Raw genomic sequence first — 17,191 nt, forward strand, 5'->3', positions numbered from 1 at the left:
AAATTAAGTGAAATTCTACGTGACTTCATAAGAGTTGGAAATGAACAAATTACACCCGATCCTACCACTCCATACACAATGTAAACTACACCCCAAAACATCCTTTCTCCCATGGGTACTATCGTGTTTCACCAGTGTATTCTATTTGACTTCAGGAGAAATTGAAATAAACAAATTAATTATAATTTCAGCCTCTAGTTGAGCACTACCTCGTCTTTATGTCAACGTTAAGTTATTCATTGCCTACATCAGTGACTTCAAAATATATGTTTCAATCCCAAGAATTTAACTCGCTGTTAATTGCATGGGAGTGCCAGTCTTTCATGAATTACTGGGATTACTGGGAACATGAAGCTGTAACTAAATCCTGGTATACGCACCGGTTAGGCAGGCTTGAACTATGCATGTGAAGCCACCTGAGAGGTATATTCAATCCAATAGATTTCTCATTGTTTGGTAACTATTTGCTGCAAATGCAGCAAAAATCAATATAAAAATATTACCCACACAGCATTCTACAGGTTACTTGTTATGTATATTATTCCACAGGGAGCCCAGGAACCAGTCTTGTGATTGGTTGTTGACAAATGCTGAACAAGGCCACGCCTCCAAGTGTGCCGTGCGTTCGGGCAAACCGTTAGGAATTCCTAAATGGAGGCAATTTGTGTAGATTTATTCTGCAGATATTGCTAAAATGTAGGTAAGGCTTTGGCGAAATTTGAAAGAGCAACTAATATTCTTCAAGCTGGTATTTTTTTTGATTTTATTTTTCATTCTTTTCGTCTGTTTTTTCGAGTTTAAAAAATGTGAGCTGGCTGGACCCTTCATCCCTTGTCTATTTCTGACACTAGACACCGGCCGATAACCCCCCCCCCCCCCCGCCGCCGCTCATAGGGAGTGCGTACAGTTGATCATAGTTCTTGGGCTCCCTGTGATTATTCCATAAAAGTGGCTTGACGTGGCAGTTCCGTGACCACGCCGGTAGTTACAAGGAGAGATACAATTTTGCGTACAGTTTCGTTCCCTGCAAACTCCACTAAACAATTTGCATACCAACAAGGCAAGTACAGTCATTAGCGTAACAATACATTGCACTGTCGTTACTATCCATTCAGTACTGAATTCCAAACAAGTTTGTTGTATGGTGAACGCCATCATGGCCGCTAGCTGGGTGTGGTAGTGTTGACAACTACGGTATTACCCGGCCTTTACGACAGTATCAGTGGCCGCCACCAGGCTGGCCGAGAGATAGAAGGGTAAGTAAATGGATTTCATGTTTATATCTAACTGCCAATGCCAGTGCTTCCGGTCGAGGCGAGAGATTTATTCGCGTGAACTCCTGATCGTGATGTGTGCCAATTCAATTATGGCACTTGTGTAGCCGTCAGCTGGACCTGATTCATTCATTCAGTTACCCACCGATCGTCAATTTCTACCTATTTAATCATTTACTCGCCGACAGGGTTGGTAGTCTACATGAACTCAGAGTAATCCAAATCCTATAATACTTCACATAATACCACCTAGGCTAGATTTAAAATAAATGCCATTAACCAGACCATGTTATATGGAACGTTTTCACCTCGTCAGTATGACACTCGGACCACATGTATAAGGTTCATTACTTCCGCATACGTGGACTACCGGGTTATTTCCGAAGCCTCGCCGAAATCACTGGTGGTCTGAACTGTTCTTACGCTCACGCCGTCGACATGCTATCGCTGCGACGGTTTTAAGGGTCAACCAATTGAAATTATGGCGGGAGGCGATGACTGGAAGAGTATGACCAGTACAGATTTGTCTTATCTGTATATTTTCATTTTACTCGAATGTGCCAACTTTGTTTCCCCTGCAACACCTTGCATGCATGATTTTTTTTGCGCTTGGAGCCTAGCTTTCTTAAAAAAACATTATCCATCCATCCCCATGATTTTAAATGGTCGTCCCTCTTGGTAAACCCGGTACTTATACCGACGTTGAGCGATATTTGATACATGTCTACCCATATACATAAAATAAAACTACGCACGTGTGACGAATAGCTATAATAATTCACTTGATGTGTATTTTAATTGAAAAAAATATTCATAATAAATTCAACCATTATTACGCCAGGGGAGGGAGCAGAGAGTTCGTGTAATCATGGAACTAAAAAAACACAAGAAGAACAACGTTCATTCAAACTCTGATCCGCTCTGTGCCTGAGATCGATCAGCTTTAGTAGCATAAGCTGTACACAGACACTTGACACCTTCCGAACTCCTTCAGGTAACTTCGGTTTGTTTCGGACAGATCGTGGTTTTTTTTAGTTCCATGGTGTAATAGACTTACAGAAGAGTTTATGTTTATTCTAAATCATATTTAATCGTATTAACAGTAGCAGAGTCAGGTTACCAACAATCCCAGTGCGCATGTCCATGCATGTGGATACACGGAGGGTCATGTCAGCAACGGTCATGATCTAATACCCGTGTTTCTCTGTATTATGAATGTGGCACACCACTCGAATACCACAGCCTACATCACAAAGTAGCATTAGATGTATTCTGAAATACTGCAATTGTATAAAATATTCACTATACTGAATTTTGCTGATGAGTAAAATTTTCTAAATTTTAAATGCGTACATAAAAAATACATAACATGAACGAACTGAATTACTGGCGAATTCTTGAACTTAGAAAAAAAAAGAAATACCAGAGAAAGTAAATGGTTTACAGTACAGTGGAACTCATTACGTCGATCGCAGAGTAGTGAATTGCAAAGACGGCTAAATTCACAAAATATTAATTACTACGTGTATAAATGAACAAGGAAAACAGGTGTCAATTACGTATGCAAATAAATCCGTGGGTGAACGTCGGTGAGGTACGTGAGAATTGACACAAATGAACGGCTTTGAAAGAGGTTTCACGGAGTAAAGTGCAGTATAACCCAGGGGGGGGATTGGCACGAGAGGGCGCCATCCGATCTGAATGGAACGTTTCGACGTCAGTCGTCCGTAGCCCATCGTCAAAGCAACAACGTCCCGTTTACGAACAGATGAAATAATTTCAGCAATTTCTTTACAGAATAATCCTCAACAAAACTTAGAAACATTTCATAGACAACTACAGGCTCCAAAATTATTGTCTATTGAAAAACAATTCAACCGACAACCAGTTTGACGCCACAATTTCTTGCTGGAACCCTACGCGTGATTTTATTGCGTTCAAAACTGTTCCATTTCAAACTGCGCATGCACACACACTGTGGTTTCTCGAAATGCATACTAATTAGATAACTTGTCACTGATAAAAGTCACCGAAAACATTTTGAGCAATTTTGAGCAATAGTACTAGAGTGAAATTTAAACGTGCCTCTGCATTCTCCATGAATTTCGTAACTTACTATGATCATGGTAAAGAGAAAACCTATGTTTACTTTCAACAGTTAGCTGGAGTCTGATCGAAAACGTGTCTCAAAAAATACCTTTACATCATTTTTCCGTTTATTTTTTCAGCTCGTAACGATAGAATCAGTCAATTTAGAAATAACATGTATGCTATCGGAAAGCATTTTGGCACAATGTTACTGAAAAAACGAGTTTTTCATTGCTCATGAATATTAATTTATGCAAATGAGGCGATTATTTCAACCAATCGTGTCATGCAACTCCCCCCCCCCCCTGGTATAACCCTTGTTTCCAGTATCGTTGCAATCTGCGTTCTGATAAAGTACACATACACAGATAATTCGCTTGATACGTAATGGGTGTTCAGTTGTCTCCTTGGCACATTATGGCCCTGAAATGAAATCGCTAACACCGGGGACATAAGATCCCTGGGTTAATTTTCACGTGATCGTGGACCACGTGATCATTCATATGAATGTAACGTTCAGTCAACGTATAAAATAATCTCACCGATGCCATGGTAACAAGCACCGCTACTTTTGAAAAAACGACATTCCAAACACGTGCCGGAGAAATGACGTTCGACACTACGGTGGTCGTAAAATTCACTTTTTTGACAGTACATACGTATTCGATCTCAATCCAGCGATATCGGCGTAAACACAAACCTTATCTTCCGTGATATTCTACGACATTCAAACATTGATATTTGCATTATAGACAATAAAAACGTCTATAATTTTGTCGAATACATTTAGTTATGTAACGCCACAGTCGTCACACTGTGTTAGATATTTTCCGTGGCATTGACATATTAAATTTGCAAATAAAGGTGATACCCCCTCCTCCGGCATACCCTACTTCTATCCACTGTAGTGTACGTATTCTCTAATAGTTAATTACATAATGGTGGGATTTTTTCACGTGTTTCTGTATTCAGTAAACTGAGAATATACTGTGGAATACTTTATTTTAGCTGAAAATGCTTTTTGGGTGTTCTGTATGGAATTTATTTTCTCTGATTTTTTACAAGTTGAAGGTAAAATATAGGAAAAAAAAGTATATTTGCTGGATTTTATTTTCACTGAATCATTCCTTCAGCGAAAATAGCAAAAATTAATAAATAAAGTATTCTACAGTAATCGATATCCTCATCAATACTAACATGTATTTTACATATTATTCGGTGACTCAATTGATCGTTCCATTTTTTTTACACAAGTTTGTGTACCAGCATATTGCGGATGACACTTAAAACTAACGCTGTTTTCTGTGGCCAATAAACGTGCAGGTACACGAGTGAAGTCGAGGCTTGAGTATAATATAAACACCGTGACTGGCATCTCTGTTTGATGCAAACACGTACTTTACGTCACACGCACATGTACGAGATACAGAGGCAACATACCGTACATTTCACGACAAACAGGTATTTATATATATATATATATTTTAAGATGGGTAAAATGCTCATTGTTTGAATTTATTCCTCAAGTGCACATACGGTAAACGTCTGTATGCGTAGCTTGATAGTATTTAAAATATAAACACTCGCGATGCTAACAGCTGTGGTCTTCCCGCCATTATATCTGTTCGCATTGACTGTGATAGCTGTATTCACAGTGCCCGGGCAATTGGAGAAATATTGAAAGGCGTGTTTTATTTTTTCATGATTTTCTCATTTTACCTGAGAGCAAAATAAGTATTATCACATTGTTATGAAGTCTCAATTGTCGAAACGTTTGTATCCCTGTCACTGTCAACCAAATCATTAACTATAATAATAATAGTTATTATTGAACTTGGCCATGATTCTCTTTTTTGTCGTGAAGATGTATTCAGTAGAACCAACAAGTTCACTTCCATTATAAACGTAGACATCAACAATTGACAATAATGTTAAAATTGTACTTCGGCGTAAAACGGCGTTCTCTGTTGTAGTAGTGTTGGTATTGTGTCATGTATACAATTGAACTGGTGACCCATTGTATCAGAAATATCATTATTATTGTTCTGATTATTTTTGTATTTGGTACTGAGAATTTAAAACTGGAATAATACAATATTTTTTTTCTTTTCAAAAGGACGGAAATATCAGGTTTAAAATGCACACATGTTGCTTATCAAAGTGTGTGTCTGATTTCATAAAGTCATCTCTACCTATCTGGAATGTTGTAATTATATTATACGAGACTCGTCTTTCACAGCAATTAATCATTACCATAGAATTCGTGTCAACAACGCTCGGGTGAATATCATATGCAACCCTTCCATATGGATGGCGGTCTGTTTTTATCACACTACGTCAAAAAATCGACCCGTGATTAATTAAGCTTTCGTTACTTTAATCCGTGGGCGGTCAATCCTCTCATTACAAATGAGACCAAGATATAAGTCCATGGTTAGCTAAATTTTATCGATATATTACCTTGATCCTAATACATTTCTTCAAACGTCCATCCCTCATTGAGTAATAACAATGAACGGGAACTAGTGTAGTGTTAAGCGATGATATAACCTTTGAGAGAAAAATGACAACTCCCCGAATCGCAATAATATACTGAATTACTAATGACATTAATTTTCTTTAATTACTGCCGGGCCAACTCCCATTTCATCGCAAATTGCTAGTGATACAGACAAAGAGCGCACTATTGCCGTAGTATATAATATAACTACGACGAAAATGACTGCGCTATCGTACCATATGTTGCATCGAAGTGATATTTTTTTCTCGCAAAATGTTCAACAGGCTGTTCGTCTGCCAGCAAGAGTGTGTTAGCGTCGCAAACAAATCGTTTATGCTCAAAGCGTTCTCGTATGATTTCTCGGTGTGTGGGATTATATTGTCTAATAGTAGTACTATATTGCCCGCGGTTGAAAACAAACTCCACCATTGCAACGTGAGCCTAAAATTAATCTAACTACCACGGCGAATTGTATAATTAACTGGTACTCCTACTTAACACAGTGTGTACGAACATGAGTTCTACATTAAACACGATCAATCTGTTTGAAACATTGTCGCCCGTGGGTCGGATATGTATATTTTTGGTTATTACACGCTTTACCTAGTCAATAATTATTACGGGTTTGACGGGTTCCGGTGCGCATGTTACGTGATATTCTGCTGATTACATCAGCCACTCGTGGGATCGTTCGAAACATTACAATGACGCAGCGCATTGTCACCGTCTCGTGCAAACAAATAAATACGATGAGCCAAATGAATTCCGGCATTTTTCTATTTTTCAAATCCAACATTTAACTGACATGTTTTGTTACAGTAATGATACATTTATTTATTTGAAGGACGAGGATATATGTTACAGTATGGCCCCGGAGTATGGCTGGCTGCTGATGAGGCAACAGGTTGTATGGCGTTCTACGATGAATAACACATAATAATGAAACCCGCGTGTCGTCTATTTTAGTATCAATTTTTGTCAATTTTATGTGTATGAAATGACCCCAACGAAATCATCCATATTAATTTCAATATGTAGGCCTCTAAAAATACACTTACATTTTTGTTGATTCTCTGCTGTATGTACACAGCAATAACAGTGTTAGTTTTACACTTTAATATTAGACGAGGCGCGCCCGTCGACCTAAATAGTTCCATGATTGTTGACTGGATGAAATTTGCCATCAGTTGATATTGATATTTATGCGCGGCCTAATTTTATATGTTTCAGTTACATGAAACGAATAAGAGCCGAGCAATACGGTTGCAAACAGTGACACTTTTCATGCAACGTTGCACAAGTTATAAGTCACACGAACACATTAATAAATGGCAAATGTGTAACCGAACAGACGTGTTGTGCTGGTCATATTGCAAAGCGAATATATTGACTGTATATGTGTGTGTATATATAACCAGCAATGCAGCAATCAATCGCTCTCATTTTGTAACACGTGTTGAATTGAATAGAAAGTCAATAAAAAAAGGGTTTGCCAACGAATCATAATGTATTTATTAAATCAAAGTAGACTATACTGCGTGTACAGTTTGAAACACGGATTTTGATTGATCTGATTTGAACGCCGAATCCAATAATGACGTAACATGTTTTGACGACAGGAATGTTACATTGAGACTGAACGGGAATGATGTGTTTATGCTTCCAGATGGAACTGCGTTTTGACATTTGATATTCTTCGATGCATAGATTGAACACCGTGGATAGCGCCGAGACTAACTACACATACCGATTACAATTCGGTATTAATAATTCACACTCAACACCTGATATTTTACCACACTGGCAATTTTAGATCATCAGCAAAGAACTGAGACGTCATTAATATCATCATTATGAGTTGCACAAAACAACAAAAGGATGATTACGAATAGCATACCCTTAAATGATAACAAATCAGTTTTGGTCCCTGTTTCAAATCAGGGACTAATAATTCGTGCGTTCGTCCATTCGTACGTCAAGATCCATTTTTCAGACATGTTTTGACCGACCACATTCAAACATAACACGTAGACCATGTATGGTGAATTGCATTTTGTTCATGCCCATGCCCATTTTTAACTAATATATCGCCTGAATTAGTTGAAAGTTTACACAAAAGTACTATGCCAATATGTAATGACATAGGTTGTATTATTTTGTTTGACGAATATTGTCTAAGATGCTAAAATCGCTGTCTGTAAATGTGCCCGGAATCATTTCTTACAGATAGAAATCATTGCTTTGTTTCAGGATCACACATGCTGGGTTACAGATGGACAATTGATTCTCTGTGATGGTTTGCATGATTTCGCTCAAAATTAGTACAAACATACTGGAAATTGGTTGCACTTGCACATTAATTTTTCAGTGATTAAACCAAATATGCTTAGCCCATTATAGTACATTGCTAGCAACGGCTAATCGCATCACAGCACTATTTTCCAAACGTGAATCCACACTGGATCGCTGCTAGTGATGGAATCCGGCAATTAAGTATAGAACTAGGACTGTGCATTGAATATGTTTTTGTGTGTTCATAAATCCGTTTGAAACTGAACCACTTTGATAGTCTTCTGACACGCAGCCCCAACTTACTTTATTCAATGTAATATTCAATTCAGAGTACATTATACGTGTTTCCTAGGAAACAAATTAACCAAATCTAATTTAATAGAAAACCACGGAAACAACCTGTTCACAAAACGTGTTAATTCATTCTGAATTGTCTGCTCTGAACGGCGTTACACTGCCTCCTTAATTGCCATCATTTGCACTGTAGTGTATTTGTAGAATAAAAGAATCTCCCAATTATAGTAGTTATAATCATAACTACATCAACTGCGTACAGTAACCGTGGCCAGTTCATCACAAGCGAGGACTTTCCCAGTTTGCAAATTCTTTCCGAAAAGTAAAATCAACCAATTGCGACGTGGTTGTATGCGCACGTGATATATTTGGTGTTTACGTCACAGCATGTAGGCTCGTTCGAGGATCCTATAGTGTTCACCGTGGAATCCATTTTTGTTTTCTAATTTGTTCATAACGTCTTTCATAATACCTAGATATACCTAGATCTCAGTTGAGTCAATTTGAACAAATTAACTAATTTCCAAAAATTATTTCCAAACAAATTTATATTTCATATCATTACATATCGGCATTTTAAATTGATCTTTGCGTGCATGATTATATTTTAACACCTTATTGTCCGTGGTTGAAAACAGCCAGCAGCATTGCAAAGTGAGCTTTAAATTATTCTAACTACCTCGGTGAATTGTATAAATAAATGGTGCTAAAATCTGCTGAAAAAATAAAGTAAAACACTGGATATTAAGTAGTGGCGCATGCTAAAGACATGGCAGATTACAAGTTGAACAAGCCAGAACATATATATATTAACAGAAACATGTTAACGTGTCAACACTAGCTTAAACTTATTTCACTTTGTCTTGTTATTCCATAATTGTTTTTCTGTCCTGTCAAAACACGTTTATTTTGTATAGTTCCCGTATCTTTATTGAACGTTCGTTATATTCACACCAGCGCCCATACTAATGCAGTTGATAGATGTTGATACTCCATACTCAATAGCGATAGTCACAAATGTATCGGTGATTTGAGTCATGATTTGGACAAACATTCATTGAAACTTGCGCACACATGGTCAGACATTGTGCATTTCGGTCCAAACGTTGCTATATTTTCGCAATATCATTTTATATTATGTTCAATTAAATTTATTTCAAGTTACCCCTTTTCTGCTACCTTGGGGTAATTTAGCTATACGTCTTCCTGGATACAGTAACATATTCCCCACATGTGAAGTCACGCTGCATTTACACTGCAAATAAACTGACTCCTTTCATTTCCATTAACATACCTGAGATAATTAGCACAGTACTAAAAAAAAATCATTTTCCCCACAATATAAGCAGATACTGTAAAATACTTTATTTTAGCTGGAATTAATTTTCACTGAAAAGGCTTTTCGGTGTTTTGTATGAAAATTATTTTCGCTGATTTTTGGTGAGTTGAATGTAAAATATAGGAAAAAAGGATTATTCGCTGGATTTTATTTTCACTGAATCATTACTTCAGCGAAAATAGGGAAAATTAATTCCAAGCTAAAATAAAGTATTTTACAGTATTGCCTCATGAAATATATAAATGCAAATGTTTGAGTGCAGAAATATGTGCGTTTTGACGGACAACCTGGTTTATGTGACGTATCTTCTGTTTTTGTTGCAGGAAACAATGTCACTATACTCTCTGAATATGACGTCATTATGATGTACCACGTAAGAGCAAGTCTGGAATAGAGCAAAAATAAATTGTACAGCTATCACAGATTCGACAGGTGGTTTTGCTCTTCGGTGAACATTCCCGATAATATACCACGATGGCTCACTGTATCGATTTTCTCAGTAAAATTAGCCGCTTGAAGACACTGGACTCTGATCCAATGAACACTCGTATGAACCGATGTCTCACTACATTGGATTTGACGATGCTAGGAATTGGTGGGATGGTAGGGGCTGGCTTGTACGTTCTCACGGGTACAGTTGCCAAGGATATGGCTGGGCCGGCAGTTACGATCTCCTTTCTCATCGCTGGATTTGCCTCGCTTCTGGCGGCGCTATGTTACGCCGAATTTGGCGCCAGGGTTCCCATGACTGGATCGGCGTATTTATACACGTATATAACAATGGGTGAGATGTGGGCTTTCCTGATTGGATGGAACATTATTTTAGAGTATTTCGTTGGTGGCGCATCCGTTGCCAGGGCGTGGAGTGGTTACTTTGATGAGCTACTTGGATTCAGGATTCGAAACTTTACGTATGAACATATCACTGGTGGGCCTTGGGAACACCCGCCCCTGGCAGAGTACCCGGATGTATTCTCAGTAATTCTGATCTTTGCAGTAACATTGTTCGTAGCACTGGGGGCAAATTTTTCGTCGAAATTCAACTCAATATTTGCTAGCTTAAACCTGTGTGTGGTTGTGTTTGTTATCTGCGCAGGACTGAACTTCGCAGATATAGGTAATTGGAAGACAGACGGAGGATTCGCACCATATGGATTTGCTGGCATTATGTCTGGGGCTGCCACGTGTTTCTTCGCATTCATAGGATTCGATGTAATCGCAACGTCCGGAGAAGAAGCGAAAACGCCAGCTAAAAGCATACCTATCGCTATATGTGCCTCCTTGGCAGTTGCTGCAGTCGCCTATGTTGGCGTCTCCATAACATTAACGCTAATGGTGCCATACTATGAGATCCAACCAGAAGCTGCATTGCCAGCTGCTTTTCACCGGCATGGACTTGCCTGGGCTGAGTACATAGTTGGTATTGGTGCGCTCTGTGGCATAACTACGGCGTTGCTTAGCAACATGTTCTCTCTTCCGCGTATCATTTTTGCAATGGCCAGCGATGGCCTACTTTTCCCAATTTTTGCAAAAATTCATCCTCGCACACAAGTTCCAGTTGTTGCCACTCTTATATTTGGCATACTAACGGCAATATTAGCTTTAATTTTCGACCTTGAAGCACTGGTCGAATTTCTTTCAATTGGCACTTTGTTGGCATACACCATCGTCGCCGCGAGCGTACTGGTTTTGAGATACCAGCCTCCGAAAGATGGTGGAATTGGCGGAGGACCGACAAACGACGATCATAGAGAAGCAGAGAGTGACATTGAGGAGAAGCGAAAAGAAAAAATGCCTCTGAAGCAAGAAAATCATTCCTCGGAGATCAACCCGCAGGATTTTGGAACTTTGAAGGCAGGGTTTGAGTGCCTAAATTTTCTGAGGAATTTTCAACCAGGAACCGTACCTGCGTTTTCAGTACTAATTATGAGTATATTTATGCTGGCTTTAGCTGCTGTCATTTGTTTCGGGGTTAATTCACTCTTAGCAGCAGAAGCATGGGCTATATTCTGCGTGGTACTGTTCAGTTTAATAGTGATTCTCAGCTTTCTGATGATCTGCATACATTACCAGAACAACATAATTCTAACATTTAAGGTAATATCTGAATTTTCGGTATTTTTGAGTTTATGTAGTTGTTGTCCGAATGTGAATCTTGTTAATATTTTTGGGTGTGATATAACAACAAATAAAACCCTTATTTTCGAAACGAATATAGCTGTATTCGTTCGATGAATTTAAAAACAAATTTACTGATAGTAAATAAATACGATAAAAGTTACGCTAATCTTTTATCAAATTGTAATATCGAACAATGTGATACTCGGTTATCGAAAATGATTGTTTAGCTATCAACAATAACATAATATTATGAATTGGATTGTGTTTGTAAACTATGGACACTTGTGTATCGATTATTCATCGAAGTGAAAAATCTATATTTTTCCACCGTGTAAGATAAAGATACAATTTTCAATCTTGCCACTTGGTGGCGCTATCACCCCCAAATTAACGTGTTATTATTATTTTCTAGGTTCCATTCGTCCCCTTTGTGCCAGCGCTCAGTATATTCTGTAATTCTATTTTAATGATGAAACTCTCGTACCTGACTTGGATAAGATTCGTTGTCTGGGTAACGCTAGGTGAGCGCATCTCGGTATTCTATACATCTCGCGTTCTCTGAGACCTGTTGTCATGTCTCGGACGAGAGATGCAATCCAGCGTATTAAGACAAATTTGATTGTTTATTTAAATTAAAAAATCAGTAAAATACTGGCTCGCGTATTTCCACGTATTTCACTACCAGACACTAATGATAATTGCATCTGTGTTTTAATAACGACGGTGCTATTCATGTGTATTGCAGGGATGCTGTTATATTTCACTTACGGAATTCGGCACAGTAAAGAAGCCCGTCGATGGGAAGCCGACAAAGCCCCAGAAATTCGTTATTTTATCATGCCTCAAGAATCTCTGTGTACAATACAAGGATCCGTGGAATTGCAACAGCCAAATAGCGCAACACCTCTCGCTGACGACGCAAGCAGTGACACGAGTGATACTAGGACGCTATTGGGCAACGCAAAATAACGTTCCACCGTAACAAACTGTTTAATATACTATTAAGCACACCCACGATGATGGATTCTATAATTCTTCAAATATATATTCGTTTTCTATCAGGTGAAATTGTTTTCGTTTAGAGTCGCTCAGCGTCACAAGTTTCAGTCGAAAATTAGTAGCGCCCTCAACTACTCACTTTACGTATGACCAGCGCACTCTCTGTCCACTTCTGTCATTTACACAATTATGTTTAGAATGAACCATTTACAATAGCGGCAAAGCCTCGTATCACATGACTAGAATGTACGTCTTCCAAACCTGTATCGACTTGCAATGAAATGTACTATCATACAAAGTATTTTCTTAATCAAAATTACTTTAAATGTTGTTCATACTCTACTTAAATATTGTATGGTTTAGCAAATTTCGGGCTTGATTTTTCCTCTTTTAAAATATTACTTCGTTCTAACACGTTTTTTTGCTGGCTGTGTAAACATCGTCTTGTATATAATATTTTCAATATATTGTTTTTCTGTTGATTAGAATCGGGTCATATTGACAATGTTGTCATTTCGAAACACAGAGGGCGTTTTCATGAAAATAAGTTACGATGTCACGTTTAACGTGTTTTAGTTGCAATGTACGTATTGGTCTTATGTAAGTACTTGATGCTCGACCTATTGTAAACAAGTACGCTTCTGGTAATGACTAAAGTCGAATAAAATATTCTGTCGTGAAAATGTATTCAACGTGCTGTCCAAATTAAAGGGCGGTGGTCGTCGCGCCACACATGTGTGTATGTGTATGTGACAATGCCCTCACAGTTTAGAATCAGTTTACCGACAGCCAATCATATTGCTTCTTTCATCAACGCGCTTGGCCAAGCTATCAAAATCTCGGATGGAGCCGAGTCACAAGACGCTCCACGTTGCTATTAAAGATGTGCACCATTCTAGCATGTATTTCTATGGGCTCTGCGCGAGCTGATGTGAAACACCAGTCGAAAAGCCTGTGAAAATAGCTAAAATCGAAATAACAGCACAAACTTAACTTTAAAGTAATCCTAAACAACCAAATTTAAATATAGAGGTCTTTCACTGACGTCATTGTTCCCTTGACAATGAGACGCGCCGCCATCTTGGAGGCCTTCATTCGTATTGTTGTTATTGCGTAACACAAGGTCGATCGTCTTCTCGAAAATGGTTTTGAAATGTGTAGTTTTTGGATGTACAAATCGAAAAGATCGGGACAAACATTTGCAATTTTATCGATTACCAGCAGTAGTGGTAAATCAAGGCGAAGATTGCGAAAATCTGAGTAGTGAAAGGCGACGAGAATGGCTGGCTAGCCTCGGACAGAAATTTGAAAACCGAAACATGGGTAACATCAGAATATGCTCGGCACATTTTATTGGTGGTAGGTTTCTCGCTGTTTACAATTTCAATTTTATTTATCACCAGGCATTGAAATTTGATAAAACCCAGTGGAATTGGTGGTAGAGAAAATCGATAATATGATAATCAAGTGTATTTTATTGTGTCTCCCGCAGGTGAAAAGGCCCGGCTCTATGACAAAGGTAACCCAAACTGGGTGCCAACAGTCAATGTCGAGCACGGGGAGAATGTTCTGAAGCAAACAATGGCAGTAAACAGGTACAATAGGCTCCACAATAGACAGAAAAGAAAAGCAGAGGAAAAGATCGTCATTGTGGAAGAGGGGTTGGCGTTGGAAAACAAGGAAAACGCTACAAGTACAACTGAGTTTGGCACTCAAACAGACCTAACTACCTCTATGTTAAAATCAATGGAGAATGAACTCCAAGCTCTAAGAACAGAAAACCAATCATTGAAAGAACAACTTTCTAAATATACAAATAAAATGTCACAGGTAGACTTAGAGGGAGACAATGAAAAAGTAAATTTTTTTACTGGCATCTCTTCATTTGCCATTTTAATTTCATTGTACAATTTCATAGAACAACACTTACCTCCTCGTACGTCTTTAGACAAATTTAGAATGTTTATGTTAACATTAATGAGACTTCGATTGAATTTGTCAGTACAATTTTTAGCCTATGAGTTTTCCATTTCACCTGCTTCAGTGTCAAGAATTATAACTTCAGTTATTAATGTTATGTACATTCGCACAAAACCATTCGTTTTTTGGCCAGATAGGGAGACTTTGAAGATGACTATGCCAATGCAGTTTAAACAGCATTGTGGTTCTAGATGTGCAGTAATTATTGACTGTTTTGAGGTGTTTATAGAAAGACCATCAAATCTGAAAGCACGTGCTGAAACATGGTCTTCCTATAAACACCACAATACAGCCAAATTTTTGCTGGGCATTACACCACAGGGTACTGTGTCATTTTTGTCTAGAGCTTGGGGTGGTAGAGTGAGTGACAAACACATTACAGAAAATAGTGGCATTCTTGACAATTTATTACCAGGAGATTTGATACTGGCTGATCGTGGTTTTAATATCCAGGAGAGTGTTGGTTCTGTTTGTGCAGAACTCAAGTTTCCTGCATTTACCCGGGGAAAAAGCCAATTGTCTGCAGTTGATGTTGAAACAACCAGAAAAATAGCTAATGTAAGAATTCATGTGGAAAGGGTCATTGGAATGGTGCGACAGAAATATACAATACTGGGTAGTACTCTTCCAATCAATTTATTTATTTCTAAAGATGACCAGGGTACAACAATGGTAGACAAAATAGCACACGTATGTTGTTCATTAGCAAACCTCTCTGAGTCTGTTGTAGATTTTAATTGAACAATATTCAGACATATTTCACAGGTACTTACACTTTTTATGTACACCCACTTAATAGCATGCTTTTGTAAATATGAAATAAAATATTTTGTCTTGATATCATGTAGCATTATCAGTGTCATAATTTCTTTTCTAAATGTCAGAATTTAAACTACTGTACACATTAAACAAAATGGATAAAAATAAACATTGGCTGCCTTGTACTGGAAATAATAAAAATGTAAACAAAATATTGCTTAACATTGGAGGCACACTCACTAAAATGTAAATAAATATTGACTGCATCATATTTAGTAATGAAATGTAAATAAATATTGGATATATAAAAGAATGATACTGGGTGAAAAAATGCAAATAAATATTGACTACATAACATTGAGAGATGTACTGTTTCATAATGTCAATATGGCTGCATCACACAATCTTTTCTTCCTCCTGTATTCTGGTAGTTTCCTACAGTCAGGACAAAACCATTTTCCCTTTGGTATATTTCTAATTCCAACACATTTGAAATGAAACCAGACAAGAGCACATTCTGTGTTGTCACAGGCAACCATGTTGCCTTGTTCTTCTTGGTTACAATAACAATACAGATTATCATCATTGCTATTGGACGTAGAGGCTGCACCATCATTGCTGACTTCTTTGTGATTGCTGGTGTAAAATTTTCCCAGAAGTTCTGGCATTATTGCGGTGTAAAATATATGTTTTGAACGTTCACAGATTGTTACCCAAAGCTCTTCGTCAAACATTATACTTTCAATGTGCATGTCATTCTTAGTCCAAACTACAAAATACCCCTGCTGTAAATTACATACACCCAACTGAGTCTGGACTTGGTAATAGTAACTGTGATCTTTCACAAGTGTTGCTACGCCATTCTCCTTCTTCAGCCATCAAGATTTTCATTTCGTAGATTGAAGGGGCATTTGATTTCTATACAAGATGTACTGCAGCAGTCACAAATGAAAACACCATCTGGGGAAGCTGCAATAAATGGCTGGTCTTGGTAAATTACAAGTCCCCTTCTTTCTATATGCCCATTTTCATGGTGTTGAGACATCACTTCGAAAAATTCACGCAAGGCAGTGTCTTCATGTTCACATCCCCATCTAGTGGCCTCAGTTGAAAATTTGGAAAGCATGGGATAGCAGATGGATGATATTAGGCTTATCGAAGGGCTGTCTTGGTTGGTTCTGCATACTATTTTGGACGTTGATGAAGTTACTCTGCCTGCTCTAAACTGGAACCATCTATTTGATTTAGCCTGTTCTCTAGTATGTGACTCAACATTTTTTATTTGTTGTTCCGTCACTGTTATTTGAACTGTTGAACACTTCTCCAGTAACTCTTTATAATTTAAGTTGCTATAGTTGACATCATATAATGTTGTTAAAGCTGGTGGGTAACTTTCATCTTCAGTGATGGAATCATTGGAATGTGGCACAAACCCAGCAGCAAATGGCTGAACCAACGAGAGCAGTGAAGGCTTTGACCCAGTTAGATGAAACTCATTGAAAAGTGACTGTAGTTCTTGAGCTGTTGGTTGTGGTATGTTGTTAA

At 38.0% G+C, this 17,191-nt stretch overlaps 2 protein-coding genes across 4 annotated transcripts; both read left to right on the forward strand.

Annotated features, from left to right (window-relative positions):
- Positions 1 to 920: 920 nt before the first annotated feature.
- On the forward strand, positions 921 to 13,594 carry LOC100376232 (cationic amino acid transporter 4-like). Of its 3 annotated transcripts, XM_085490655.1 has the most exons (5): positions 4,733 to 4,823; positions 6,707 to 6,766; positions 10,111 to 11,884; positions 12,321 to 12,429; positions 12,654 to 13,594. In XM_085490655.1, the coding sequence occupies exons 3-5, from the start codon at positions 10,262 to 10,264 to the stop codon at positions 12,875 to 12,877; spliced, it is 1,956 nt and encodes a 651-aa protein (XP_085346781.1). In that variant the 5' UTR covers positions 4,733 to 4,823; positions 6,707 to 6,766; positions 10,111 to 10,261; the 3' UTR covers positions 12,878 to 13,594. The 3 variants fall into 3 exon arrangements, with proteins under 3 accessions (XP_006823203.1, XP_085346781.1, XP_085346780.1); XM_006823140.3 differs by lacking the exons at positions 4,733 to 4,823; positions 6,707 to 6,766 and adding an exon at positions 921 to 1,256; XM_085490654.1 differs by lacking the exon at positions 6,707 to 6,766.
- A 316-nt stretch (positions 13,595 to 13,910) lies between these two features.
- Positions 13,911 to 15,732, forward strand: LOC100378177 (uncharacterized). Its single transcript, XM_002737431.4, has 2 exons — positions 13,911 to 14,266; positions 14,400 to 15,732. Exons 1-2 carry the CDS (start codon positions 14,050 to 14,052, stop codon positions 15,626 to 15,628), a joined length of 1,446 nt encoding a protein of 481 aa, XP_002737477.1. The 5' UTR covers positions 13,911 to 14,049; the 3' UTR covers positions 15,629 to 15,732.
- Positions 15,733 to 17,191: the final 1,459 nt, after the last annotated feature.

The sequence above is a fragment of the Saccoglossus kowalevskii genome, chromosome 15, assembly GCF_978046115.1.
Source record: "Saccoglossus kowalevskii chromosome 15, keSacKowa6.1, whole genome shotgun sequence".
NCBI lineage: Eukaryota > Metazoa > Hemichordata > Enteropneusta > Harrimaniidae > Saccoglossus > Saccoglossus kowalevskii.